Source organism: Phalacrocorax carbo, chromosome 19 (assembly GCF_963921805.1).
Source record: "Phalacrocorax carbo chromosome 19, bPhaCar2.1, whole genome shotgun sequence".
NCBI lineage: Eukaryota > Metazoa > Chordata > Aves > Suliformes > Phalacrocoracidae > Phalacrocorax > Phalacrocorax carbo.
In genome coordinates, this window is record NC_087531.1 from 5,748,069 (window position 1) to 5,774,298 (window position 26,230).

General features: G+C 57.2%; 2 protein-coding genes and 1 long non-coding RNA gene across 4 annotated transcripts; all 3 read right to left on the reverse strand.

Moving 5' to 3' along the window:
- Nucleotides 1-7,115: 7,115 nt before the first annotated feature.
- Nucleotides 7,116-12,351, reverse strand: LOC135316303 (uncharacterized). Of its 2 annotated transcripts, XR_010375706.1 has the most exons (4): nt 12,213-12,351; nt 11,800-11,933; nt 11,386-11,512; nt 7,116-11,155 (listed from the first exon to the last, which is right to left on the reverse strand). It is a non-coding gene; the product is annotated as an uncharacterized LOC135316303 (long non-coding RNA). The 2 variants fall into 2 exon arrangements; XR_010375705.1 differs by lacking the exon at nt 11,800-11,933 and having other exon boundaries at nt 12,213-12,341.
- Nucleotides 12,352-12,878: 527 nt separating this feature from the next.
- EBI3 (Epstein-Barr virus induced 3) lies at nt 12,879-15,953 on the reverse strand. The gene is made up of 7 exons (XM_064469656.1): nt 15,856-15,953; nt 15,076-15,198; nt 14,257-14,469; nt 14,043-14,160; nt 13,761-13,933; nt 13,288-13,451; nt 12,879-13,174 (listed from the first exon to the last, which is right to left on the reverse strand). The coding sequence occupies exons 3-7, from the start codon at nt 14,315-14,317 to the stop codon at nt 13,022-13,024; spliced, it is 669 nt and encodes a 222-aa protein (XP_064325726.1). The 5' UTR covers nt 14,318-14,469; nt 15,076-15,198; nt 15,856-15,953; the 3' UTR covers nt 12,879-13,021.
- A 296-nt stretch (nt 15,954-16,249) lies between these two features.
- Nucleotides 16,250-24,357, reverse strand: ANKRD24 (ankyrin repeat domain 24). Its single transcript, XM_064469661.1, is given in 19 exon segments — nt 16,250-16,534; nt 16,740-16,805; nt 16,898-17,035; nt 17,521-18,723; nt 18,801-18,925; nt 19,046-19,115; nt 19,192-19,290; nt 19,410-19,454; nt 19,572-19,676; nt 20,215-20,304; nt 20,462-20,490; nt 21,083-21,270; nt 21,356-21,462; nt 21,708-21,778; nt 21,859-21,916; nt 22,164-22,228; nt 22,554-22,642; nt 22,716-22,846; nt 23,877-24,357. Coding segments are annotated over 19 exon segments (3,012 nt in total). The 5' UTR covers nt 24,132-24,357; the 3' UTR covers nt 16,250-16,456.
- Nucleotides 24,358-26,230: the final 1,873 nt, after the last annotated feature.

Below are 26,230 nucleotides of genomic sequence, written 5' to 3' on the forward strand. Positions count from 1 at the left end.
CTTGTGGGCTGCCATTGTTATGCTGTGTTATAAGACAAATCAAAGAGCGCCTGCAAGAGTTACATGAATATAGACCTGACCGCAATATGTATCCGCTTACGCAAGTAGCTTTGTAGAATTTTAGTAGCATGGGGAGGGGGAGATGTAGGGGAATAGACAGGGATCGGCGACCGGAAGATCACGGGCTGTGACGGAAAGATAGACTCCTCCCCATAGGAGGGGCAGGAACAGGAAGCGCAAGAGCTATATAAGCGTGTGACACAGTTAAATAAACGGACATTTTGTATCCATCATATTGATGTCTGTGCATCACTGTCCCCAGGGTGGGTAGAGCCCTGTGTCCCGGAGATATGTGGCCCAAGATAAGTTCTCCCACAGAAGCGTACAGCAACAGAGGGGATACACACCATGGGCCACCCTATGGTTCTACCTGCGTGACCACGGACAGGACATGAGGAGGTGGGATGGCAAGCCTACCTTGACCCTACAGGCACGACTACATGAACTGCAAGGAAGAACAGTCACTCAGGGAGGCTCTTCCAGGAAAGCTGCTGCTCCAGTTTCCAGTGAGCAAGTCCCCAGACAAAGGAGTAGAAGCGCAGGTTTTATTTCTAAGTGTAATAGAGGGACTCCTGATTCACATTTACAGGAAGTGAGTTGTGACTGCCATGATCAGGACTAGAGGGGCCCTGCCTCCAGCCGGGTGGAGGAAAGGGATAACCGGGCTTACTGGACTGTGTGGATCCGATGGCCTGGCACGTCCGACCCACAGGAGTATAAAGCTTTAGTGGACACCGGCGCACAGTGCACCTTAATGCCATCAAACTATATAGGGGCAGAACCCATCAGCATTGCTGGAGTGACAGGGGGATCCCAAGAGCTAACTGTATTGGAGGCCGAAGTGAGCCTCACTGGCAATGAGTGGCAGAAGCACCCCATTGTGACTGGCCCAGAGGCTCCGTGCATCCTTGGCATAGACTGCCTCAGGAGAGGGTATTTCAAGGACCCAAAAGGTTACAAGTGGGCTTTTGGTGTAGCTGCCTTGGAGATGGAGGAAATTAAACATCTGTCTACCTTGCCCGGTCTCTCAAAGGACCCTTCTGTTGTGGGGTTGCTGAGGGTCAAAGAACAACAGGTGCCAATCGCCACCACAACAGTGCACCGGCGGCAATATCGCACCAGCAGAGACTCTCTGATCCCCATCCATAAACTCATTCACCAACTGAGGAGCCAAGGAGTCATCAGTAAGACCCACTCACCCTTTAACAGTCCCATATGGCCAGTGCGGAAGTCTAATGGAGAGTGGAGACTAACAGTAGACTATCGTGGCCTGAATGAAGTCACTCCACCGTTGAGTGCTGCTGTGCCAGACGTGCTAGAACTTCAATACGAACTGGAGTCCAAGGCAGCCAAGCGGTATGCCACAACTGATATTGCTAATGCATTCTTCTCAGTCCCTCTGGCAGCAGAGTGCAGGCCACAGTTTGCTTTCACATGGAGGGGCGTCCAGTACACCTGGAATCGACTGCCCCAGGGGTGGAAACACAGTCCTACCATTTGCCATGGACTGATTCAGACTGTACTGGAACAGGGAGAAGCTCCAGAACACCTTCAGTACATTGATGACATCATTGTGTGGGGCAACACAGCGGGAGAAGTTTTTGAGAAAGGAGAGAAAATAGTCCAAATCCTTCTGAAGGCTGGTTTTGCCATAAAACAAAGTAAGGTGAAGGGACCCGCACGAGAAATCCAGTTCTTAGGAATCAAATGGCAAGATGGTCGTCGTCAGATTCCAATGGATGTGATCAACAAAATAGCGGCCATGTCTCCACCAACTAGCAAAAAGGAAACACAAGCTTTCTTGGGCGTTGTGGGTTTTTGGAGAATGTATATTCCCAATTACAGTCTGATCGTAAGCCCTCTCTATCAAGTGACCCGGAAGAAGAATGATTTCAAACGGGGCCCTGAGCAACGACAAGCCCTTGAACAGATTAAACAAGAAATAGTCCATGCAGTAGCTCTTGGGCCAGTCCGGGCAGGACAAGATGTAAAACATGTGCTCTACACTGCAGCTGGGGAGAATGGCCCTACCTGGAGCCTCTGGCAGAAAGCACATGGGGAGACCCGGGGTTGACCCCTAGGGTTTTGGAGTCGGGGATACAGAGGGTCCGAAGCCCGCTCTACTCCAACTGAAAAAGAGATATTGGCAGCATATGAAGGGGTTCGAGCTGCTTCAGAAGTGGTTGGTACTGAGGCACAGTTGCTCCTGGCACCCCGACTGCCAGTGCTGGGCTGGATGTTCAAAGGAAACGTCCCCTCTACACACCATGCAACTGATGCTACGTGGAGTAAATGGGTTGCACTGATCACCCAGCGGGCTTGAGTAGGAAACCCCAGTCGCCCAGGAATCTTGGAAGTGATCATGGACTGGCCAGAAGGCAAAGATTTTGGATTATCACCAGAGGAGGAGGTGACACGTGCTGAAGAAGCCCCACTCTATAACAAACTGTCAGAAGATGAGAAGCAGTATGCCCTGTTCACTGATGGGTCCTGTCGCCTTGTGGGAAAGCACCGGAGATGGAAGGCGGCTGTATGGAGTCCTACACGACAAGTAGCAGAAACTGCTGAAGGAGAAGGTGAATCGAGCCAGTTTGCAGAGGTAAAGGCCATCCAGCTGGCCTTAGACATCGCTGAACGGGAAAAGTGGCCAGTGCTCTGTCTCTATACTGACTCCTGGATGGTGGCAAATGCCCTGTGGGGCTGGCTGCAGCAGTGGAAGCAAAGCAACTGGCAGCGCAGAGGCAAACCCATCTGGGCTGCCACATTGTGGCAAGATATTGCTGCCCGGGTAGAGAAACTGGTTGTAAAGGTATGTCATGTGGATGCTCACGTCCCCAAGAGTCGGGCCACTGAAGAACATCAAAACAACCAGCAGGTAGATCAGGCTGCCAAGATTGAAGTGGCTGAGGTGGATCTGGACTGGCAACATAAGGGTGAACTATTTCTAGCTCGGTGGGCCCATGACACCTCAGGCCATCAAGGGAGAGATGCAACATACAGGTGGGCTCGTGATCGAGGGGTGGACTTGACCATGGATGTTATTGCACAGGCTATCCACGAATGTGAAACATGTGCTGCAATCAAGCAAGCGAAGCGGGTAAAGCCTCTGTGGTATGGGGGACGATGGCTGAAATATAAATATGGGGAGGCCTGGCAAATTGACTATATCACACTCCCACAGACCCGCCAAGGCAAGCGCCATGTGCTTACAGTGGTAGAAACAACGACTGGCTGGCTGGAAACATATCCTGTCCCCCACGCCACTGCCCGGAACACTATCCTGGGTCTTGAGAAACAAGTCCTGTGGCGACATGGCACCCCAGAGAGAATTGAGTCAGACAACGGGACTCATTTCCGAAATAGCCTCATAGACACCTGGGCCAAAGAGCACGGTATTGAAGGGGATGTGATACACCCACATCATGCACCAGCCTCTGGGAAAATTGAACGGTACAATGGATTGTTAAAAACTACACTGAGAGCAATGGGGGGGTGGGACATTCAAGCACTGGGATACACATTTAGCAAAAGCCACATGGTTAGTCAACACAAGGGGATCTGCCAGGCGAGCTGGCCCTGCCCAGTCAGAAATCCTACATACTGTGGAAGGGGATAGAGTCCCTGTAGTGCACACAAAAAGTATGCTGGGCAAAACAGTCTGGGTTCTTCCTGCCTCCGGCAAAGGCAAACCCATTCGTGGGATTGCTTTTGCTCGAGGACCTGGGTGCACTTGGTGGGTGATGCGGGAGGATGGAGAAATCCAATGTGTGCCTCAAGGGGATTTGATTTTGGGTGAAAACAGCCAATGAACTGAATGGCACAATGCGAACTGCTATATAATATTGTGTGTCACCTCTGTGTTGTATCAATGATATCAGAGTACGAGCCTCCCAACCCATGGAAGATAGACTGTGAAACAAGCCGTGCAGCAGGGATGGAACGATGACTGACTCGGTATGCAGCAACCCAACACCACACGCACCACCTCTGCCACCCTGAAAGCCTGATACAACAGATGGAGCCCAGAGTCATGGACTGGGTGAACTCAATGGACATTTTAATGGACGTTTTACAGGGAAGGTCCATGAACTAAGGGAATGATGTCTGTGTGTTATGTTAAAGGATGGGAAGGGCAGGGGTGGTGGTTGGTACGGTTGTATTGCATCATATGGGACCTGGGCATGGTGTAAATGGTATGGAATAAGGGGTGGAGAATGTGCTGGTTTTGGCTGAGAAGGGGTTAATTCTCCTCACGAAGGGGGGGGGGGCGGCTGCCTTTCCAGCTTCCCACGCTCTGCAGTGGGGCGGGGTGGGGCTGGGAGGAGCAGGGCCATGGTGGGGGCGGCTGACCCCGACTGGCCAATGGCATGTTCATTCCATACCATGTGACACCATGACCAGTATATTAAGTGGGGGCAGTTTGCGGCTCGGGGGTGGCGCGGTGTTGGGTGGTGAGTGGCTTTGTTGTGTGCGGTTTGTTTCTGCCGTTCATTCCCCTCCGCCCCACCCCGGGGCTTTGTGCCTCTCGTTGTTCTCCTTTACATTGCATTTCTGTTGTTGTTTCTTTTAATTTAATTATTAAACTGTTCTTATCCCAACCCACGAGCGTTACCCTTCTGATTCTCTCCCCCATCTACCAGTGGGGGAGTGAGCGAGCGACTGTGTGGGGCTGAGCTGCCGGCTAAACAACGACACCATATTAACACTTCAGTCTTCTCCATGTTACTGAATATCATAATGCACATGTCATAGATTCATAGAATCATGAAGTTTGGAAAAGACCTCTAGGATCATCAAGTCCAACCCTCACCCCAACACCCCCAGGCCTCCTAAACCATGTCCCCAAGTGCCACATCTACATGTTTTTTGAACGCCCCCAGGGATGGTGACTCCCCCACCTCTCTGGGCAGCCTCTTCCATTGCCTGACTCACTCTTGCAGTGAAGACATTTTCCCTAATATCCAATCGAAACCTCCCCTGATGCAGCTTGAGGCCGTTTCCTCTCGTTCCATCACTAGTGACTTGGCAGAAGAGACCAACACCCCCCCCTCACTCCAGCCCCTCTCAGGCAGCTGCAGAGAGCGAGAAGGGCTCCCCTCAGCTGCCTCTTCTCCAGGCTAAACCCCCCCAGCTCCCTCAGCCGCTCCCCAGCACACTTGTTCTCCAGACCCTGCCCCAGCTCCGTTGCCCTTCTCTGGACACGCTCCAGCACCTCAAGGTCCTTCTTGTCCTGAGGCGCCCAAAACTGAGCCCAGTATTCGAAGTGCGGCCTCACCAGTGCTGAGCACAGGGGCACCATCCCTGCCCGGCTCCTGCTGGCCACACTATTGCTGACACAAGCCCTGGTGCTGTTGGCCACCTGGGCACGCTGCTGGCTCATGCCCAGCCGGCTGTCAGCCAGCACCCTCAGGGCCTTCTCTGCCAGGCACTTTCCAGCCACTTTTCCCCATGTCCTCCAACATCACTCAACTTTGAGGAGGCCGATGGTGCCTGACAGGAAATATCACCAAAATCAAATATAATTTTTGGGAAAACAGATTTCTCTGTCTCAGTCCTTTCCACTCCCAAACATTGCCACACTTTCTGAAAGAGGCCTTTCCCCTCTATATTTTAATAGAGACTTTTGCTTTGCTGTAGTGAAACGCATCCTTGCCTCTGCTGGAACCATTTGACAACAAGGGATCAAAGTGTCTGAGCTCTGGAGAATTATGTCATACTCTAGCAAAGCCTTTGAAAAAAGCAGGTCATAACTCAGCCCCGTGACAAAGGACAAATGGGAACTAACACAGAATCCACTGGTCCCTCAGGTGAGTGCCTGTGCCTTGAGAAAGCCACCAGAGGCAAGAGGATGGAGGACCCACAGAAGAATGAGACTGCAGGTGCAGTGGACCAGACCGAAGAGGATAAGTTGACACTGCACCAGAGCTGGCATCACCAGAGCTTTGTAGTGCAAGGCTTGGGCTCAGGCCTTTCTGTTTGCAACGTCCAGTCTGTTCCATGACCAGTGCCTGCTGCTGGCTGCTGCCATCAGGGAGTCCCTGCACCACTCAGGAAGAATTAATGCCTGTTGTAGCAGCAAGCCTGTCCTCCACCATGCTCAGGTGGTGCAGAGCTTGAGGAAAGCCTCTGGCAGCTTGGCTGGTGGATAAAAATACCCTGAGCTCTGGCAGGTGACCAGCCTGGAGTACTGCATGGTGTGGCTTCCACCCCAGAGGCCCTTGCAGGACACCCTTGCCTTACATGTGCTTCTTAAATTAGATCTCCTGAGACCGATGTTGGCTTTTTAAGAGGGAGGTGAGCTTGTTAGTAACCAACGTTATCCATTAAATGGGAATCAGCAGCTTTTATTAGACTTCAAAGTGCTGTAAAAGGAAAAGAGGGAGGGTACAACATCATGAACCCACTCACCTCCCCAGTGGAGCCCCTTTGCCTGGCACAGAGGGGTTTTCAGTCAGGCATTCTTGCAGGTTACTGTAATTGTTAAGTTACCTAATGCTGCTAAGTTACAGCAAGCCCCAGACTAAACACAGGAGCCTTGTGAAGGTGCAAGATAGAGACAAGGTTTGGAAAGGGCAGCTCCCCAGAGGGCCCCTTCTCCTGAGGCCAGAGAGAAGGAAAAACCCAAGCTGGAAAGGAACTCTCTGAAGACCGCCAAGCTCTCCACCCAGGAAAGTCAGGGTATGCTGGCTCCTTTCTTACCAAATCATAGTTTTAGTTACACACTCCCTGTCTGCACTAGCTGGGTTGCTGGCACACAAAACCCCAGATAATCACATTATAGCATAGCAGCAAAAAAGCACACACACTGTCACAGTGACCCTAGTGATTCCCTTCATGCAGGTCCCTTCCAGAACAGAGACAATCTCTACCTGTTGGAAAAGGATCTCATGAAACTTTGGTCCATGGTTTCATTGACTAAGGGGGCTTGTCTTGTAGTTGCTTATGTTCCCATGTTCCCAGAGAGCTACTGGTCCAACTATGGAGATATGATAACCGAGCACACACCAACTGCCTCAGGTCACTGCCTTGTATTCCAAAAATCCAGCTTCCATAAAGAAATTAATAAAGTGGTGTATTTTGGTTACAGAGGAAACTGCAGAAATAAAACTTGAATGTAAATGATTGAGAAACATCTGTGAAACTTTTGAGAGCTGCCAGGCAACAATAAAAAACTGCCCTGCCAAGGACATTTTTAAATCAGAATCCAAATTCAAAGATTTCTTATAAAGAAGGTACAAAGAGAAAACAAACAAAAACTACACATGATATTTGTGGGATATCTGGAAAGCAAAGGACACGTAGTGAACAATCCAGGCTCGGACTACGTGGACTTAATCTGCCTGGGAACAAGAAGGCCTCAAGGATGTTGCGAGTTAAAACCAATGTATGTAGCTATTACTAACAAATGTGATTCTGTATTTCCCAAGACTTACAAAGCGGCATGGTACGAGCTTACTGTGGGAACGTGTGGGATGGCATTACGTCTTCCTGATAAGTTGCACATTCCAAGGTTAGCCACAGGTGCTACTCTGTCAACAGGGGCCGCATCCCATACCACTGGCGGGAGTGTCTCGTTACAGCGTAGCAAAACAAGGCGGGAGTTGCCGATGCTGCTAGTGGCTATCCTTGGGATAAAGCCCAAGGCCGTGCTGACCAACTAACAATAGGCTTGTGTATAATAAACAGTAGAGGCTTGTGTGTGATAAGGTGGTTGCAGAGCTATATTAACCACGCTGTGTCTGTAATAAACTGGCATTTGCTTGATCATATTGGTCGTGTGCTGTGTCCGTGACTTCCGCGTCAGCAGATGTTCAGATGACAGGAACCATCCTGTAAAAGCTCTCATTAATTTGCCATTGCATTTTAGAAAGAATGGGGAGTTTATGCCGTTTAAAACTGATTTTAGAAAGCAAACTTTTTGTTACAAGCAATGGCTTTATTGATTTTGATATTGATTTTGTTGCTGTGAATCAACAAAAAGCTTAGAGATCTTTTTGAATATTAGCTAGTTCCACTCCAGCATCCTGTAAGGAATTAGTTATTATCATCATCCTAAAGATATGGAAATTTCACAGCAAAGCTGATGTCCTCCCTAAGGTCATACACTGATGCAAGTGACAGAGCCAGGAAGAAAAATAATTGGTCCTGGCTTTTAAGTATTAAGCAACTCTGCCTCCCTGAAATAAGTAATATAAATAACGTCTTGTCTTCCTCAAACAACAGAATCCACAAAATGCAAAGAAAATCAGGAGGTGGACAGGTGGACTTTCATCCCCGTACATATAATCAACTGTTGCCATTGCAAGACCTTGTAAATGTGCATTCCTAACCTACACACGTTACTGAGCCACTCGTTGCTCTAAACGGCACAAACCTCCCATCCCAGAGAGCCGATTTTGCTCCATACACCACAGTATTAACCCAAAGGCTGTCTGGCTTATACAGCAGCACCAGGAAAACCCAGGTGTTCAGCCCAGCCAGTTTGGAGTCCCTCTTAGTGCGCTTTGGATCACCAATGGACACACAATGGCCGATTGTCAGCATGAGGCCAAAGGGAGCTGACACTTTCCCAGAGAAAAATGCCTTTGCTGTGTGTTTGGAAGGTTACACAGCTGTAAGTTAGGCACAGAAGGAGCTGAAACCCTGGAGGGATTATTGCCTCAAACACACATGTGCTATGGAAGGAAGCTCTCCTGTGAACTGACGTGCCATTAACTCCTGCTGGTGGGAGCTCATTCCTATGGCTGGAAGTCCTTTACAGCCTCAAACTGCTGGTTGCTTGTCCTGCAGATAACTCTTGTCTCATCTCTGACCTAGTGACTTGGCCTGGCTTGTATTTATTTTCTCATTTTATAAGAAACAGGCTCTTCTCTGAACTCATTATTGGTGGGAATACTGGCATGGTGCGAGGCTGAGACCCACGCTGTACAAGCTGTTGAGCAGGAGAACTGGGACTTTGTCCAACATGCCATCTATCTTCCTGGGAAAAAACCTCTGTTCTACACACTCCCAATTGTGCCATCAGCTGGAGCAAGATGGAATATCACTGCGTGAGATGAACTGAACGAGCCCTTCTCCCAGATGCCCTGTAAGGACAGCAAGCATTGCCCAGGCCCAGGCTAAGCCCGGAGAAGGCTCTCTGGAGGGCACGACGCTGCCCAGGCCCCTCCAAAGGCTGGCAAAGGTGCCAAGAAAATCTGGATGACAGCAGGGCCTGGCCTGGACCCTTGCAAAGGCTGGCAAAGACCTGGGTGCTCTCTGGAAGGCAGCAGGTCTCTGCACAGGGCCTGGCAAAGCCCAGTGAAACCTGCTGGGCACTCTGGAGCTAAGTTGGGCTCTGCTGGGTCTCCGACAAGGCCCTGTGAAGGCTCTGCTGCTCTTGGGAGGGCAGCGCTGCACTGCTGGGGCCCCAGGAGAGCCTGGATAAGGCCCCTGGGCACTCTGGAGGGCAGCAGGGCTCTGCACAGCTCCTCAGCGAAGCCCAGAGAAAGCCCCGGGACACTCTGGAGGGCAGGAGAGCCCCTGCCCTGGCTTTGGCAACACACGGAAAAGGACACAGGGTATTGTGAAGAAAAGCCAGACTCCTTGCGTGCAAGCCCAGGAAAGGACCTGGGGGGCTCCGGAGGGACACAGGGCTCTGCCTGTACCCCAGCAAAGCCCAGTAAAAGCCCCAGGGAGCACTGGAGGTCAGCGGGGCCCCCCCAAGCACCCTGGGAAGGGGCTGTGCTGTGCTGGGCTGAGGGTGTTATGGGGCTCTGCGCTTGCTCCCTCAGCCTCAGCAGGTCCCAAATGAAGGCCAGCCACCTTGGGCCTCCAGCACAGAAGCAGCCAGGACTGAGAGCTGTGGGTGTCCCTGACCTTCCCTTGCTTGGGGGGGACAGCGATGGACTCGGGGTGGGGTCTGAGCGGGGTACACCTGCACCAGGGAGCAAGGGGCTGAACGGTCACCCTAGATGCACAGGGGACAAACACTGCTCCAGGGCACAGAAAATAACAGAGAAGGGGTTCTTAGAGAACAAGAGAGATCCAAAGGGAGCTACAGAGATAAAAGACGGCTGTGGTGCACACGGAAGAACTCAGCAGGCATCACGAGTAGGGACGTCCTGAAGGGGGCAGAGACAAAAGGCGGCTCAGAGGAAAAAAAATGAGGGCCTCGGGAAGGAATCTGAGAGAACCTGGGGAGTTCAGAGAGGGCTGTACCAAAGACTGCAGCTCCGGAGATGGTGTGAACATCCCGGGGCGCCCGAGGAGCCCCGAACCGGGAGCTTGCAGCCACCGCGCCTCAGGAGCCCCAAGCGGGCTGCACCACCTCAGCACACTGCGCATGCGTGAGCGGGAGCCGCCGCACCGCCCCGAGCTCAATGCGCATGGGCGAGCCACCGCCCCGAGCGCACCGTGCATGTGTCCTGCGGGTGGCCACGGACCTGGGCCCGCAGCGAGCCGGGGTGGTCGGACGCCGTCAGCACGTGGTGCGCATGCGCACACTGCACCACCCCCGCCGCAGGCCTGGGCCCGGTCGCGGCACTGCACATGCGCGACTGGTGCGTGTGACAGTACCGGGGGTGGCAGCGGGCCCCGCACAGCCCAACCTTGGTCCGGGCTTAGCCGGGGTCTGAGGGCTGCCCTGCAGAGAGCCCGGGAGTTTGGGCCAGGCTTAGCCAGGGTCTGAATGCTGCCCTCCAGAGAGCCCAAGAATTTGGCCAGACTTAGGTGGAGTCTGCAAGCTGCCCTTGAAAGAGCCCTGGTGCCCAGGCTGTGCTTAGACAGGGTCTGCAAGCTGCCCTGCTACTCTCCAGAGAGCCCCAAGGCCTAGGCCAGGCTTAGCCAGGGTCCAAGGGCTGCTGTGCTGCCCTCCAGAGACCTAGGGTTTGGGCTGGGCTTAGCTGGGGTCCTAAGGCTGCCCTGAAAGGAGCCCCAGGGATTGGGCTGGGCTTAGACAGGGTCTGCAAGCTGCCCTGCTGCCCTCCACAGTGCCCTGGGGAATTTTTTGCCAGGGATTGTTTCTCTCCTCCTTTTCACTCTCTGCATCATCTCCTCTTCCTCCAAGACTTCCCCAGCTTGCAAGCTGCAGGCGGCTCCATGGCGTTCTCAAGATCTAAAGAAAACACAGGACAGCAACATCAGCGTACAGGACAGTTCAGCTCCACCCATCCTGTTGCCACTTCCATAGCTCCAGGCGGACATTTTGCAACCTCATTCATGCTTAGACTCAGTCTTTACTGGGACACCTCCTTCCCATGAGGTACAGGTAGACCCCATCCTTCCAGCGCTCAGCGGAGTCTGTGGACTGTGCAGCCTCCCCAGAAAACACAGAAAATACTTCACCTTGAAAGTGATCTCTGCCAGGCACCACAGAAGCAGAAGGTGGGAAATCCCAAGTACACCTCATTCTGAACAGTCTCCTTACAGGCATTTCTTCCCCTTAGAGATACATTCACCACATGTCTTGCAACTAAAAGAGAAGAAAGAGAAATCCATAATACATGAGAAGAAAAGAACAAAAAGACCAATAAAAGTCCAAGTGGTTTTTAGGATGTACCAGCCCAGGTTCTGAGCAAAGGTTATTTTTGCCTTTGGAAATTCAGTCCCTACTCTTCAAAGAACCCCAAAATCATCCACAGTGTCTCTTCCCTCTCTCTTACCCCTTTCTCTTCTGGTCTGTGCCACCTTTTCATGGCTGCTGGCAGCAGCTCCTCTGCAATGAGCAGAGCTAAACGATTCCCAAGCAAAAACCCTTACCCCACAGCCGCTTCCTTCTGCGCAGCCCCTCTTACTGCGCCTTGGACCGGGCCACCAGCCGCACCACACGCTACCAGCGCTTGGGGAGCCCGAGTTTGTGCCGCTGCAGGACCGAAGCCTGGTAGAGAGCGTTTCTGCAGGGAGGAAGCGGAAGCCGTGGCCAGCCTCAGGCATCAGCCCGGGCCCCCCTGCCCTCCCATGGTTTTGGGGTCTAATCCGCCTGCCCTGCCGGGAACCCCATGGCCCAGCCGTTCCCACGCCCAGTCCAGGACCCACGATCAGCCTGAGACTCTCCACACCCACCAGGGGCCCCTCCCGGCCTGCGGACACCCATCAATCCATCAGAGTTCCCCCCCCCAAGGCCCCCCTCAGCCTGCAGACCCCCCCTTACAGCCGCCAGGAACCCCTCCAACCTAGGAAGCGCCGAATATCCCTTCAGCCTGGAAACCCCTCCGCCAGGATTAGGGACCCCCCACCAGCTCACGGCCAAGACCTCCCACTCCAACAAGGCCGCGTATCCCCCTCAGCCCCGCTGCCACTCACCGTCCGTCACTTCCGGGAAACAACCCCGCCCCCCTTCCCCGCTCATTGGTGAGACGGGCCGCTGCCAGGCGGATTCTCGCCTGCTACTGGGTATCTCTGCCGTCCGTCAGGGAGCTGTGCCGCCGTCGCCAAGAGACCTCCCGCCCGCGGCGACGCGAAAGGAGGTTCTGGGGGTGAGGGTTGGGGCCGGGGAGGTCGCCGGCGGCTGGGCTGGGCTCTGGAGACCACCTCAGAGCGTGGAGGGGAGCCACGGGGACTGTACAGGCCTGGGGGGGCGGAGTCTGGGCCATGGCGGGGTCACATGGACTAGGCCAAGGCTTTGGTGGGGCAAAGCCTGGACCCTCCGCAGGGCCTAGGCCATATGGGCCAGCTGAGGTGATGGGGGCTGGTCAGAGTCTGCGTCCTCCCCTCTGCCCGTGGCTAGGGCTGGCCTGGCCCCATCCGGCCTCGAAGCCAGCGAAAGGACCATCCCCAGAGGCAGCTCAGCTGCTTCCCTGGAGAACATCACAAAAGCGGGCAGGGATTGGAGCCTCGAGTTGGTTTATTGCCTGTATTTTCTCCAGTGCTGGTGGCTCCATGCTGCTGGGGGCGTGGGGACAGGGAGTGGCTGGGGCCTGGGGTCCCTGGGTGGGCCAAGGGAGAGGAGCAGGATGGGTAAGGGGACACTGGCCCTGCTTTGTCATGGCTCCACCCAGGGCGTCCCCAAGGCCGGCAGGCTCCAGGCACTGAACTCCCCAGAGTCTGTGAAGTCCTTGGCAGCCACCTGGATGTGGTGGAGGGTCCCGGGTTGCACCCCCATCAGGGTGTAAGATGTCTGCTCGTATGGCCCGATCTAGAGGTAGAGCAGGGTTAAGGGTGCCGGGACACAGCCTTGCTTGGGAATGGATCCCTCAGCTGTGCCTCAGTTTACCCCGTGTGGGAGATGCAGCGGGAGGTGGGCAGTACTGTTTTGGTGATAGAGCCTTCCTTCCGGGCATAGCAGATGCAATACTTCAGCAGGAAATACTCTGGGAAGGGCCACGACCCTGGCGGGTGCCACTCCAACAGCAGCTTCTTGGTCTCCTCGGGGATGGGTGAAACCTGCATATCCTCAGGGGCGTCTGGCTTTACTAACAAAGCAGGGAGACAACGCAGGTGTGAGGTGCTGGCTAGGGGATCTGGCACAGGGCTGGTGGGGAGTGACACTGTGTCCACCAGCCCCATTGAGCTGTGCAATGTGGGCTGCAGAGGTGGCCTGAGACCCAGCAAATCATTGCACTGATGTTTCCTCATCCCAAGTAGGGGAGTAAACCTGAGGGAAATGGCCCAAAGGAAGCCCCAGGGCTGGATTAGACCCAGGCATGCTTAGTGGGAGGTGGGGGGTTAAGTGCGAGGGGTCTCCAGGACTGGGTGTCCAGGCCCATCCCAGCAACACTCACTGATGCTCTCCAGGAGGAAGGGCAGGAACCTCGAGGCAGCGCCCAGAGGATTTATGGCTGTCATGTTCACCACATAGGGGATGAGGGAGAACATCTGCACGTCCCCAAAGGAGCAGCTCTGCAGCCCCGTGCGGACACACTCGCCTGTCTCTGTGGCCCCACACACACCGTGCCTGGGGGGACAGAGCAGGGACCTGGGTGAGGGGCTGCCCTGCCTGCACACCCACGTGTGACATAGGTGGGGGGGAGGGCTCAGCCGGGGCTCGGGGTCCCCCCACTGACCTGTACATGGCCACAAAATCAGTGTCCAGCAACGGCTCGGGGTCCAGGACCCAGGAGCAGTTCACTGCCTGTGGGTAGCTGATGGCCCAGCACTCAACAGCTGGCTCTGCAGGAGTGTCTGGGGCAGGGGGCAGTCATCACCCCACTGCCAGCCTCCCCAGGGGACTCCCCAGGCAGCAGCGGGGGGCCACGTGGGGGAGCCAGGGTCACTCACAGCCCAGCCGCAGGCAGACAGTGGCCCAGGTCTCGCCGGTGGCAGCTGTAGGGGCCCTCATGGGCCAGGCTGACGTTGGGGAGGGCCAGCCCCGGTGCAGGATACGTTCCCAGGACAATCACCCCTGGCGCCACTCCGCCGGCCCCCCCGCTGCGGCCGGGCACCGCAGCAGCACCTTGGTGCCCGGGGTGCCGTGCTGCAGGGTGCAGTGGCCTGGGGGATGTGGGCGTGGGTGTGGGCTGCACCCTCTGGTGCAACCCCCCCATCTCCCCCCCTGTGGCCCCCGGCAGGGGGATCAAGGGGACACACCGTGGCAGGGGGTGATGCTGGGGCAGGAAGGGTCTGTGCCTCCCTGGTCCCCCCCAACTCCATTCTTAGCACCCCAGTGCCCCTCCCTCCCCAATGCCCCCAGCCCCCATGCCTCTGTCCTTGGTCCCCTCATGTCCCCAAGTCTGGAGGGTCCCTATACCTCTATCCTTAGATGCCCTGTAATTCTATCCTCAGTCCCCTCAGTGTCCCCAGTCCCCTCGGTGCCCCTATACCTCCATCCCTCCACTCCCAGTCTGCCCAGTCCTGCTGTCTCCAGTCCCCCCAGATCCCCCTATTCCAGACCCTTAGTCCCTCTATCACCAGTCCCCCATGCCCCTATACCTCTGCCCCCAACCTCCATCCCAGCCCCCCCAGTCCCCCATACCTCTGTCCCCAGCCCTCCCATCTCCCCAGGTCACCCCATACCTCCATCCCAGCTGCCCCAGTCCCTCCATCCCCAGTCCCACATGCCCCCATACCTCTGTCCCCATCATCCCTGTCCCCCCGTACCTCTGTCCCCAGCACTGCCCACTGTGCCATTGTAGGGAACAGTGCAGGCGGGTGCCACAAAAGCCACCACCCAAAGCCACTTCATGTCAGAGAGACTCAGCGGAGCTGCCCAGTTCCAGGCACCTGTGGGGCAGGCAGGACAGTCAAACCCCGGGGCAGGGGACAGCAGGGATACCACGGCCACAGGTCCCCAGGTGGTGCAGGGACATCGCCCTAAAGCCAGGGCTTCAAACCCATCTCCGGGCCACCCCACAGTGCCGTGCCTCAGTTTCCCCTCTGGCCTTGCTGCACACCCTGGGCACGGGGGATGGTTTCTCCCTACAGTGGCCAGATCCTGCTGCCAGGAAGGGGGAGGGGGCAGAGATGGGAACGAAAGCACCCTGTGTGACCAGGGTTTCCCACGGGGACCTGTAGCCATCCCTGCAGTCCCATGCCTGGAATTGGGGTTTCGGGTCACTCCAGGCCTTGACCAGGGAAGGGGCCAGTGCGCTCGCATGGCCCCCACCTCCCAGGACATCTGGGGAGGGTCTGTCCCTCACAGAGACCCCCCCAAAACCCAGCCTGGGGGCTGAGTTCCCCACTGTGACCAAGCCCAGCACCACAGGGATGGATCCTGCCCTTGTCATCACCCACCCTGGCTGTGGGCTCACTCAGCCCCAGGGGTGGGACATGCCTCATTTTCTCCATATCATGGACAAGGGGCTCCCTGCAGTGCCCCCCAGCCGGGTGCTGTGGGGCCACCCCCAGCCCCATGGGTTGCTCTGTTCCTGTCATGCTCACCGCAGCAGGGCCAGGCATCTGGGACCAGGGGCTCTGTCACCGCTGGTGTGGGAAGCTGCAGCCCCAGCTGGCCTCAGCCCACTTCCTTGTGCAGGAAACGCCGTCCCCAGTGGGGACCTGCCACCCTGCATGGCTCCACAGGGTGCCCCTGCCTGACCTGGACCCGCAGGAAAGCAGTTTTGGCTCTGGCCAAGAGGGTTTCCACCCTTCCCACACCACCATCGCACAGCTCCCTTCATGGTCACCCAGTCCCATCTGGGGACATCGGGGCTGGAGGAGGTGACGGCACTGATCCCCCACCATCCCCAGCTCCGCCAGCCTCCCCCAGAGCCCCCCACCCCCATGTCCCCGTGCCCACCCTTGTCCCTCCCAGAGATGAGCCATCCCATGGGTATGAGTATAAATACTTTATTGCTGCTGTGCTGGGGTGCTTGGGGGGGCTGGCACAGGCCTCCAGGGCCAGGTGGGTGCGCATGTGCTGGTGACAGGGTGCTGCCTGGAGAAGCAAAGGGGTACAGAGGGTGCTATCACGGGCCTGGCCCCGCAGCCATGTCACTGGCTGTGCCACCGACCCCTGCAGCACTGCCGTGCTGGCAGGGACTCATCTGCCCTGCTCCTGCAGCCGCTGCATCTGCAGGATCTGGCACAGGAGTTGCTGCACGTCCTCATCCATGTGGCCCTGGGGTGGAGGGGACATTGGTGGGGCGTCAGAGGGGACATCAGGGAGTGTCTGTGCATGGCCAAACCCCCCCTGGGCTGGCAGTCCCTGGATCCAGCCCCTTGCTGCCTCCCACACGCATGCAGGCACCGACATGTGGCTGGCTGGTGCCCCAGTTCCCTATATCAGTGTCCCCAGTTCCCCCACAGCCACGTCCCCACCTCACCTGCACTGCATAGAGCAGGTGGCTCCGGTACAGTGTCACCACCTTGCTGTGCCGCATTTCTGTCTCCTGCAAGAGAGCGAGTGGGTTTGAGCACAGGGCTGGGGGCTCACGGAAGCCTGGAACCCCGGGTGACGGCCACAAGCCCCCCTGGTACCCACCACCAGCTTCTCCTCCAGCACACAGATCCTGGCCTGGAGCGCAGCAGTGTCGGGGAGTGACTGCGGCTGTCCCCAGGACTCGGGGAGGGCATTTAGAGCTTCTTTCAGCCTGAAGACCTCCTTAGAGAGCTCAGTGATCTGCACAGCACACAGCGGTTACGGGGACCTAGGGACACCTCACAGCCCCAGCTCCCCTGGGGCCCACCCTGGCTGTGCCTGCTGGCACCCTGGGGTGGCTCCTGCGCCCAGGCAGGGGCAGAGCTGGGACTTTCCCACCCCACCCCTTCTGCCCACGGTTTCAGTCTCAGCTTGGGGAGGAAAAAAGGGGAATAACCGGGAGAGCAGTAAGACCGCACACAGGGGAGTGCGCACGTGTGTTCATATCCACACTTGCTTATCTGTGCAAGTGCGTGCAAGCATGTGCACTTCTGCGCGTGCACGCATGTGGGTGTATGTGTGTGCACATGCATGCTCACGTACGCGCATATATGCATGTGTGCATGTTTGCGAGCGCATCTCCCCTGCGATCTGGCAAGCTCAGCTCACCCAAGCAGCGCCCAGGCCACCATTTCCCCTCCCAGGAGCCACGAGCCACACCCCAACACCTCCTCTTTGTCGCCTACCTTCATGTCCCTGTCCCTGACCAACCAGGTCGAGTCCCTAACGTGGCCGTGGAGCTCCCACAGACACCGCGCCTCATCCTGTGCCTCCACCAGCTGCTTCTACGCGGCGGCCAGGTGCTCTTCCACCGCCTACCGTTCGCTCTTCATGAAGAGCGCCTGTCGCTGCACCCGGAAAACCTCCTCGCACATCTTTTCCTGCCGCCGTGAGAGCTTGCCCAGCTGCTGGGCCAGTGCAGCTGCCTCGGCCCGCAACCCTGCCTGCGCCACCTCATGCTCTCCCCACTGCACCACCGCTGCCAGCTCGGCCTCCAGCTGGGCATCCTTGCGCCCCTTGGCCTCCACTGCTGCCTCCAGCTGGGCTGCCCGCTCCTGCAGCGCCCACGCCTGCTCCTCCAGTGCCGCCGTGGCCCGGGTGTGCTCCTCCTGCGGCACCTGGCCCTCTGCCTCCGCCTGCGCCTGCTGCAGCCGTGCCAGGGCCTCCTCGTGCTCCCACTGCCCCACCGGCTGGGTGGCCAGCTGCTCCTGCAGGCTGCCCACCTCCTCATGCTGCCGCACCAGCTCTGCCACCCATTGCTCCAGCACCCACAGCTCCGGCTCGGGGCCCCCCGCAGCCCACCAGTCCTGCATCTTGGCCTCCAGCTCCCGCCGCAGGGCCTCTGCCTCCGCCTCTGCCCGGCCACAGCGCTCCAGCAAGGCCTCCTTCTCCCTCAATGCCTCCTCCAGCGAGGCTCCCAGGGAGGCTGTCACCTCCACGGCCTCTGTGCTGGCCTCCAAATAGGCCTGCAGCTCCTTTACCCGCTGCTCCTGCTCCTCCAGCACCACCTGCGCCTGCCACAGGGCTGCCCAGGCCTCTGCCAGCTCAGTGCCAGCCTCCCGCTCAGCCACCAAAAAGGAGATCTGCGTGTTCGACACCCGCAAATCGCCCAGTGCCACCTTGCACTTGCCCCAGGTCCAGGCTGGCTCCTCAGCGAGCCGCTGTGCTGCACTCCCCTCCCCGATTTGCTCCAGGGCTTGCTCCGAGGCACCGGTCTGCCCCTCCGGCTGCCTGCCAGCCTCATCCCTCGCATCTGTGCCCAGCGGGGGCTCCAAGCGCTTTGCCTGCAGCTGCTCCAGCTCGGGTTGGAGAGCATTGTAGAGGCTGACAGGCACAAAGTCCCCCAGGGTGGATGGGTTGCTCTCATTCCGCTCGTAGTTCCCCAGCACCTGCTGAGTTGACGGTGAGGCCACCAGGGACCAGGGGATGGAAGCAGGGAGGGACAGACAGACAGACAGGGACTTGCCTGTATTTTCTCCCTTAGCTCCTTGTTCTGCATGGTGAGGGACTGCACCTGCCCTTGCAGCATGGCCAGCAGCTCCTCGGCCGAGGGGCTCAGCGTCTTCTTGGAGAGCAGCAGATCTGCCCCTGCGGGGTGCAGGGACTCTGAGCCATGCCTGACCAGGTCCCTGCTCCCTGCCGTGGGGTGCCACCTCCCCAAGGGCTGCCCAGCCCCACGGGAGCCTCAGGAGGCGGGCAGTGCCCTATCTGGGAACTCAAGCAGGTCTCCCTCCTCATCCTGCAGTGTCTCAATGTCATAGTTCGTGTTCTCCTTCTCGTTCTGGGGGTGCAGAGTGGCAGGCATCAGCCCCCACTTACCGCAGCCCCTGGCACTGCCAGCTGCACCCTGCACCTACCTCCAGTGAGGACAAGCGGCTCCACAGAGCCTCCACCTCCTTGCCCAGCCACTCCTTCTCACCATCCCGTGCCACCAGCTGCTCCTCCAGCTCCTGGATCTGTGGGGCAGGACACGGGCATGGGGTCCCCTTCACTCCCACCAGAGTCCCAACGGCATCCCCAGCACCCAGACCCCTCAGAGAGCTGAGGCCACCCATGACCTCTTCACTGGCCTCACCTGCTTCTCCATGGAGCACAGGGAACCCTCGTCCAGCTCTGCCCGCTAGCAGGACACAGAGAGAAAACAGGGAGGGATAAATGCTGTCTCCATCCCTCCATTCCCCTCCACTCCCTGGGGATGTGGTGGCATCTCCCCCAGGTCCCTGCAGCTCGCTGGTACCTCCCGTCTCTGCTTCTCCTGCTGCTCCAAGCTCTGGATCTTCTGCAAGAACTGGGCCCGCTCCTGCCGCAGCCATACGATCTCCTTGTAGCCGTCTCGGTCCTCCTGCAGATGAGTGGCCGCCAAGCCTCAGTGCCGGGCATGGCCAGCCCCCTCCGTGCTGTCAGCCCCGTCCTGCCCATCCTCAGCACAGGGGCTGTGGCAGGCTCAGCCCAGCCAGGCTCAGTGGTGGCTCTTGGCTACCACGTGCCCCCATGGGCGAGCCACACTCCAGGGTGTGCAGGGTGCTTTTTGACACCAGAGAGAGGAGAGGCTCCAGCAGGGCATGGACCCCCAACACAAGCACAGCCCCCCAGGCAAAGGGTGCTTTGGGTCTGCAGGGTGGAGAGAAAGGGGCTGACAGCCCCTGCCCTGCCAACAGCAGGGGCTCAGGGCCTGGGGTGCTGCATGAACCCTGGGAGTGGGGACGAAGACTCTGTTGCAGCTCAGGCCAGCCCCTGAGCATCGCCTCCACTGCCAGGAGGAGGGTCCCCACACAGCCCCTGGGGTGGGCAAAGCTGGAAAGTTTGCCTGAGCGCGCCATGGTTTAGCTACCCTGCGCCTACCAAGCCAGGTGCGGAGCTAAGGGGGACCCCTCTCTCACCTGGCTGGGGGTGCCCAGGGGAGGGAGAGGCGCTTTCCTCTTCCTCGGGGTGCTGTTCTCCCTGACAGATGACTGGCTGGGCAAAGATGTCTGCAGAGACACCAGGGCAGGGGGGACATCACATCTAAAGTGGCATCCCTCCTTCCTGACCCATCTCCACCTTGGAGAGCCCCAGGGCTCCTGGGGACACCCAGCCAGGGGCTGGGACCAGCCCTGATAAGAGGTGGGCAGCCAGGCAGGCCCTTACCTGGGACGTCTGCTCAGTTGACTCCTCTTCTGCGGGGCAGAGCGGGAGGAAAGAGAAATTGAGGAGGTTTAGGGGATCGTAGGGGTGGGCACAGCAGGCAGAGCCCACATATGTGTGCAGGGGCACCTCTGAATGTGCCCATACGGGAGTGGGCACTCAGTGGGCACACACACACGTGTGTGTATACGGGGGCACGTGTGTGTACAAGACAGACAACTACAGGGATATATGTGGATGTGTAACTGCAGGGACGCACACATGTGTGCAGACATGGGGAGACACACACACGCAGATATGCGCCCGCAGACACGTGTACAAACGCACTTACTGATACACATGTGCACTTATACCCCCATGCTTGCGAACATGCGTGTGCAAGCATGTTCAGACGCTGAGATGGGCAACCAAGGCTCAGCACCACCTCCCAGCCCTTGGCTGGTGACAGCGTGGGTGAAGGCACCCCCAACACGGGAGAAAGGGGACGTCTGCCCCCTAGCCTTGCTCAGCCTCCTCCAGCCATGGGTTAGACACCCCTGCCCCAAAGCACCCTGCAGGGTGAAAACACCGCTGTGGGTCCATGCCCTGCAGACCAGGCGCACCATGGCGGCACGGCTGCCTCACCGCTGGCCCAGGACCAGCGCTGAGCAGCCTCTTGCAGGAAGTGCTGGATGAGAGCGTTGCCTGTGGCCAGGCTGTAGTGCGCGGCATCGTGACCTGTGGAGTCCACCGCGGCCACTCGGGCACCGGCGTTGACGAGCACCTCCACTGTCTCCACACTGCCGTTCTCACAGGCCAGCATCAGAGCTGTCCTGAGCAGAGTAGTGAGAGGAGAGGTGAGGGAGCCCATTCTCTCCATCTCCCCTTCACCCCCAGTCCCCACCGACGCAGACTCACCTCCCCTGCAGGTCCAGGCTGTTGACAGCAGCGCCATGGTGCAGCAGGTACCGGCACAGCTCTGAGTGGCTCATCTTAGCAGCAAGGATCAGCGGTGTGGAGCCATCCTGGGCAGGGTCAGGTTGGGTGAGGCTGCGCAGATGAGGCTCAGATCTCCCCATGGGGCACCCCGCTGCCCTTATCTCCCAGATTTCCACATCGCACTTCATGGCATGTTTTCCATTCCCGGGAACCCCAGGTACGGACAGCTGCTGCATTCCACTCCAGAAGCTGCTGCATTTCAGAGGCAGCCCCAGCCTGGCCCCTTGCTGCTCTGCACAGCATGGCAGGGCAAGGAACAGAGGGATCTCACCTTGTCCTTGATGTTCAAGGGAGCCTTGAAATCACAGAGGATCTCTGAGCACGAGATGCAGCCGCTGACCACTGGGGAGAAGGACAGAGTCTGAGCACTCTGCCTCCCTCAAGGACATGAGCAGGACAGGGCTGGCACTGTCCCCACTCACCTGCGTGGTGCAGCGCTGTTTGGCCAATGCCATTGGCCACATCCACAGGGCAGGAGGCCTGAGGGAGAGAGCCTGAGTTACAGGAGGACAGGGGACAGACAGACAGACTGCTCCAGTGGATGTGGCTCCTTGGCATGGTGGAGGGCCAAGCAGGTGCCAGGCAGCACCACACAGCGCCGGGCAGAGCAGGAACCATGATGTCAACCAACACCACTGGTGAGGGAAGGGAGTTCAAGGACAGAGAGGACACCTCACTGGCACAGCACCCTCCCTCCCTTGCAGCACTGTGCTCCCAGCCCCGGTACCTGCAACAGCTTGGTGACACACTGCGGGTGGCCATGTTTGGATGCCAGGTGCAGGGCCGTGTAGCCTGGGTAGAGGGACAGACGGACAGGTCAGAGAACAGAAAATGGGTCTGTGGCAGAGGGGACCTGTTGGGTGAGACAGACGGATGGACACACAGGAGGACCTGCTGGACTGGGGCTGAATGGGAATGGGACATCCCCAGGAGCACCATCAATCAGTGCCTGAGTCTCCATAGGAAGCTGGGACAATTTACAGCCCCCACAGGTGTGGCCATCACCTCCATCCCCTCAGCTTCAACACCTGCCCGCAGGGTGGGAAGAACCAGGGAGCACCAGTGGCCTCAGCTAGTTGTGGCATTAGCCAGGGGTGCGTGGCAGCCATGCCCTCACCCGAGCTATCCTTCATCATGGCATCCATGCCGTGATCCAGCATGGCTTCCAGGCAGTCCACGTTTCCCTGCATGGTGGCCAGGTGGAATCTGCAGCAAGACCTGGGACTGTCGGACTCAGCCCTGCGTCCCTGGTGTCCCAGGAATGTGTGTCAGCACTTACACGGATTTGCCCTCCAAGTCCAGCTTGGTGGGGACCAGGCCCTTGCGGACGAGGAGAGATGTCACCCTCCCGGCATCATTGTAGTCCACGGCTTGCAGGAACTTCTCATCATTCTTCGTCCAGTCCTGGCTCTGCAATGAAGGCAAGAGGAGGCTGTGATGGATGTGCCATCCCCAGAGACGGGCAGGGTGCCGGGCTGGGCTTGGGTGCCTGTCCTCATCCCCAACCCTACCCCCTTGGGGTGGCCAACTCTGGGCCAACCCCTTTCCTGGGGGTGTCTGGCCCCCAGGTGTGGAGGGTTTAGCTGGGACAGCTGACTTGGGATGAGGATCCCCTTCAGCCCCCCGCAGCTCACAGACCAGAAGATTTACAGAGCTGCCCCAGTTTAGCTGTGGATGGGGCAAGGCTGTGACCGGCTAGGATTTGGGAGCAAGCTGACACTGCCCGGTTGCCCTGCCCCAGGGTTTGCCCCTGCCACCCCAATGACCCCAATGCACTCATGAGGTGTCTGACCCCCATCCCTGCCCAGGTCTCCCCACTGAGCCCGCTCCCAGCCTTGCTTTGCTCCCTGATGAGGAAGGGACGAAGTCAGGGTGAGTATAGTTGGCAGCGAGAGCAGGTCCCCCAGCTCCAGCCTCCCTGTGCAGGATTGGGGCTGGATGGGGGGCTTGCTAACCCAGTGCTCCCACAGGTCCCCATCCCAAGGGAGCAACCTGCAGCAGGACAGGACCGGCACAGGAGGTGCTGGGTTCACCCCGCAGCCCATGACAACAAACCAGAGCTCACTGCAGTCATGGTGGCAGGAAATGGATGTCACCTTTCGGGAGCTGCCTGCATCCTGCCCATCGCCAGCCCGGTGCCCAGTGCCATGCACGGGGCCTGTGCCACTGTGCCCACCTGGTGCCCCTGCAAGTCCCTCCAGCCCTGTGGGGCCAAGGGACCCCATCTGGGGAATAAACCAGTCCCCCAGGGTTATTGGGCAAACTGGGAGGGTGGTGCCCGTTCCCCCCTCCCCTTTGTCATGCAAGGACAAAGCAGGTTGGAGAGGATGCAGCCAAGTCCCGGGATGGGGATGGAGGGGGTCCAGGTGGGGTGGGGGTGACACAGCTTACCCCAGAGGACAGGACCGAAGGGGACCAGAGATGGAGGACAGGGACGTACCGCAAAGGAGGCAGTGGCACAGAGGCAGATCTGCTTCATGGCATTGAGGAGGAGGCAGCGGGCAGCCATGCATCCCTTGCCCCCCGCCTGGGTGAGGGCAGGCTGGGGCTCCAGGCCATGGACCCCAGACCCCAGCTCATTCCAGCATTGCCGCCCGGGTGAGGGCCAAGATCCGCCTCCCTCCATCCCTCTGTCCCTCCTTCTTTCCTTCCTTCCCTCCCTTCTCAGCATCCAGAGCTCTGGGCATCCCCACATCCCTGCCACCACCGAGCAGGTACTGAGCTCCCAGTCAGGGACCAGCACCTCGGCTGTTCCCAGTTAAAGTGGGAGGGATTGGAGCAGGGGGGGGCAGCTTTCCCACCCCATGCTCAAGGTGAGGCAGCAATGCAGCCCCAAACTGAGGGGATGATGTGCTGGTTTTGGCTGAGAAGGGGTTAATTCTCCTCACTGTGGGGGGGCGGCTGCCTTTCCAGCTTCCCGCGCTCTGCCGCGTGGCGGGGGGGGGGGCTGGGAGGGGCGGGGCCATGGTGGGGGCGGCTGGCCCCGACTGGCCAATGGCAGGTTCGTGCCATACCATGTGACACCGTGACCAGTATATTGAGGGGGGGCAGCGACAGCGCGGCGTGGCGGCGCGAGCAGTTTGTTCCGGTGCTTCGTTCCCCCTCTCCCCTCCCTTCCCCCCTCCCCCGGGGCTTTGCGCCTCTCGTTGTTCTCTTTTACATTGCATTTCTGTTGTTGTTTCTTTTAATTTTAATGATTAAACTGTTCTTATCCCAACCCACGAGCGTTACCCTTCTGATTCTCCCCCCCATCTACCGGTGGGGCAGTGAGCGAGCGGCTGTGTGGGGCTGAGCTGCCGCTAAACCATGACAGTCTTTTTGGTGCCCAACGTGGGGCTCAAGGGTTGGAGATAACAACAGCTGCTGGTCACAGCACCATGTTGTCCTTTTTGCAGTTGGCGTCAAAGATGGGTGTTGGTTTGTTGACTCTGCTGTGATTAGTAATGTTTTGCCTACAAGATTTGTTATATAAACACTTGTTTTCAGCTTTATCTGGTATTTGGGGTTTTTGCTGAAACTGTTACTGTACTTTGGATGCCACCTTGTTGAGGCAATTAGCAATTATACCTCCTCCTCTGAGGGATTTGTTATAATTAATTTAGCCTTCAACGGAATTTCAATCAAAGTGTACAATTTATTGAATAGAGACAAGCAAGCAGCGCTGGATGCACGGGGGATCCTTCTGCCTAACGTGCATCCCGTCATACAAAATTACAGGGTTTATATTCAGTTACTTAATTAATAACAATTAGTAAAAACACACCTAAGTTTACACTCATTGGTCAGTGATAAGCATCCCACTTGCCGTTGGTCAGCCGTAGTTAAATTAGTCACGCTTGCCATGTAGATTAGCCCGCATGCTCTTTACAGGTGTGGGGGGCAAGTCTTTTTGGTCACTCCCCTTTGCAGCAGGGTGCCTCCACTGTTAGTCCCTGAAGGTCAACTGAATTGTATCTTTTTTAGGAGGACGCCCTCCCGACTGGCCCAAGCACCATCTCAGGCGCCAGCCCCCCCAGTTATCTGATCAATTTTGGGTCACGCTTTTGTCTTCACCATCAACCCAAATCGCCAATCAACATTCCAACCATTAAGACAGTTAACAAGTCAATTGAACGGCCCTCGGTTACACAAGCACAAACAGAACGGTCAAATGCTAGAGGGTCACACTTCACCGTGTGACTCTAGCATTGTTCCATATTGACACGAATCAGATGAACACATTTTACAATCCCTCATCTTTTCTTTTTATGACATTGATTCGTGTTTTTGTTTCCAATCTAGTCAATACTTGCTGCATTCCTTGTATAACCGAGTGTATGAGTCTAGTAAAACAGGGTATTAAACATGGTATTATTAACAGTCCTCCACATATCCCCAGTACAGCTATTCCAATTTTAGTAAGCCAGTTACCGCCCATAAAGTCCTCCCCTAATTCTCACCACAAACATAACAATTGGTTACATTCAAAGCACAAACATAACAATTGGTAACAAATAGATTTAGCAACTGTGGGAGTTTTATATTCTACTCCTGTTTATATTCCATGAACAGTCTATGCTGCCAATTAGTCTTCCTACTTCCGAATTTGTGAGTTCTTTTGGATCATAGCATACGGTCCTGTTACCTTCTCTGCATAAAGTATAATGCAGCTTCCTATTTCCTGGCCTTTACAGTCATATTACACATTGACTGCAGTTGTTTGTCATAGCCAGGGTTAAGGAACTCACCCCAAGTAGGACCAGAAGAGGTCCGGTAAGGGCCATAGTGAGTGGCGGTCACGGCCCAAAGGGGTTG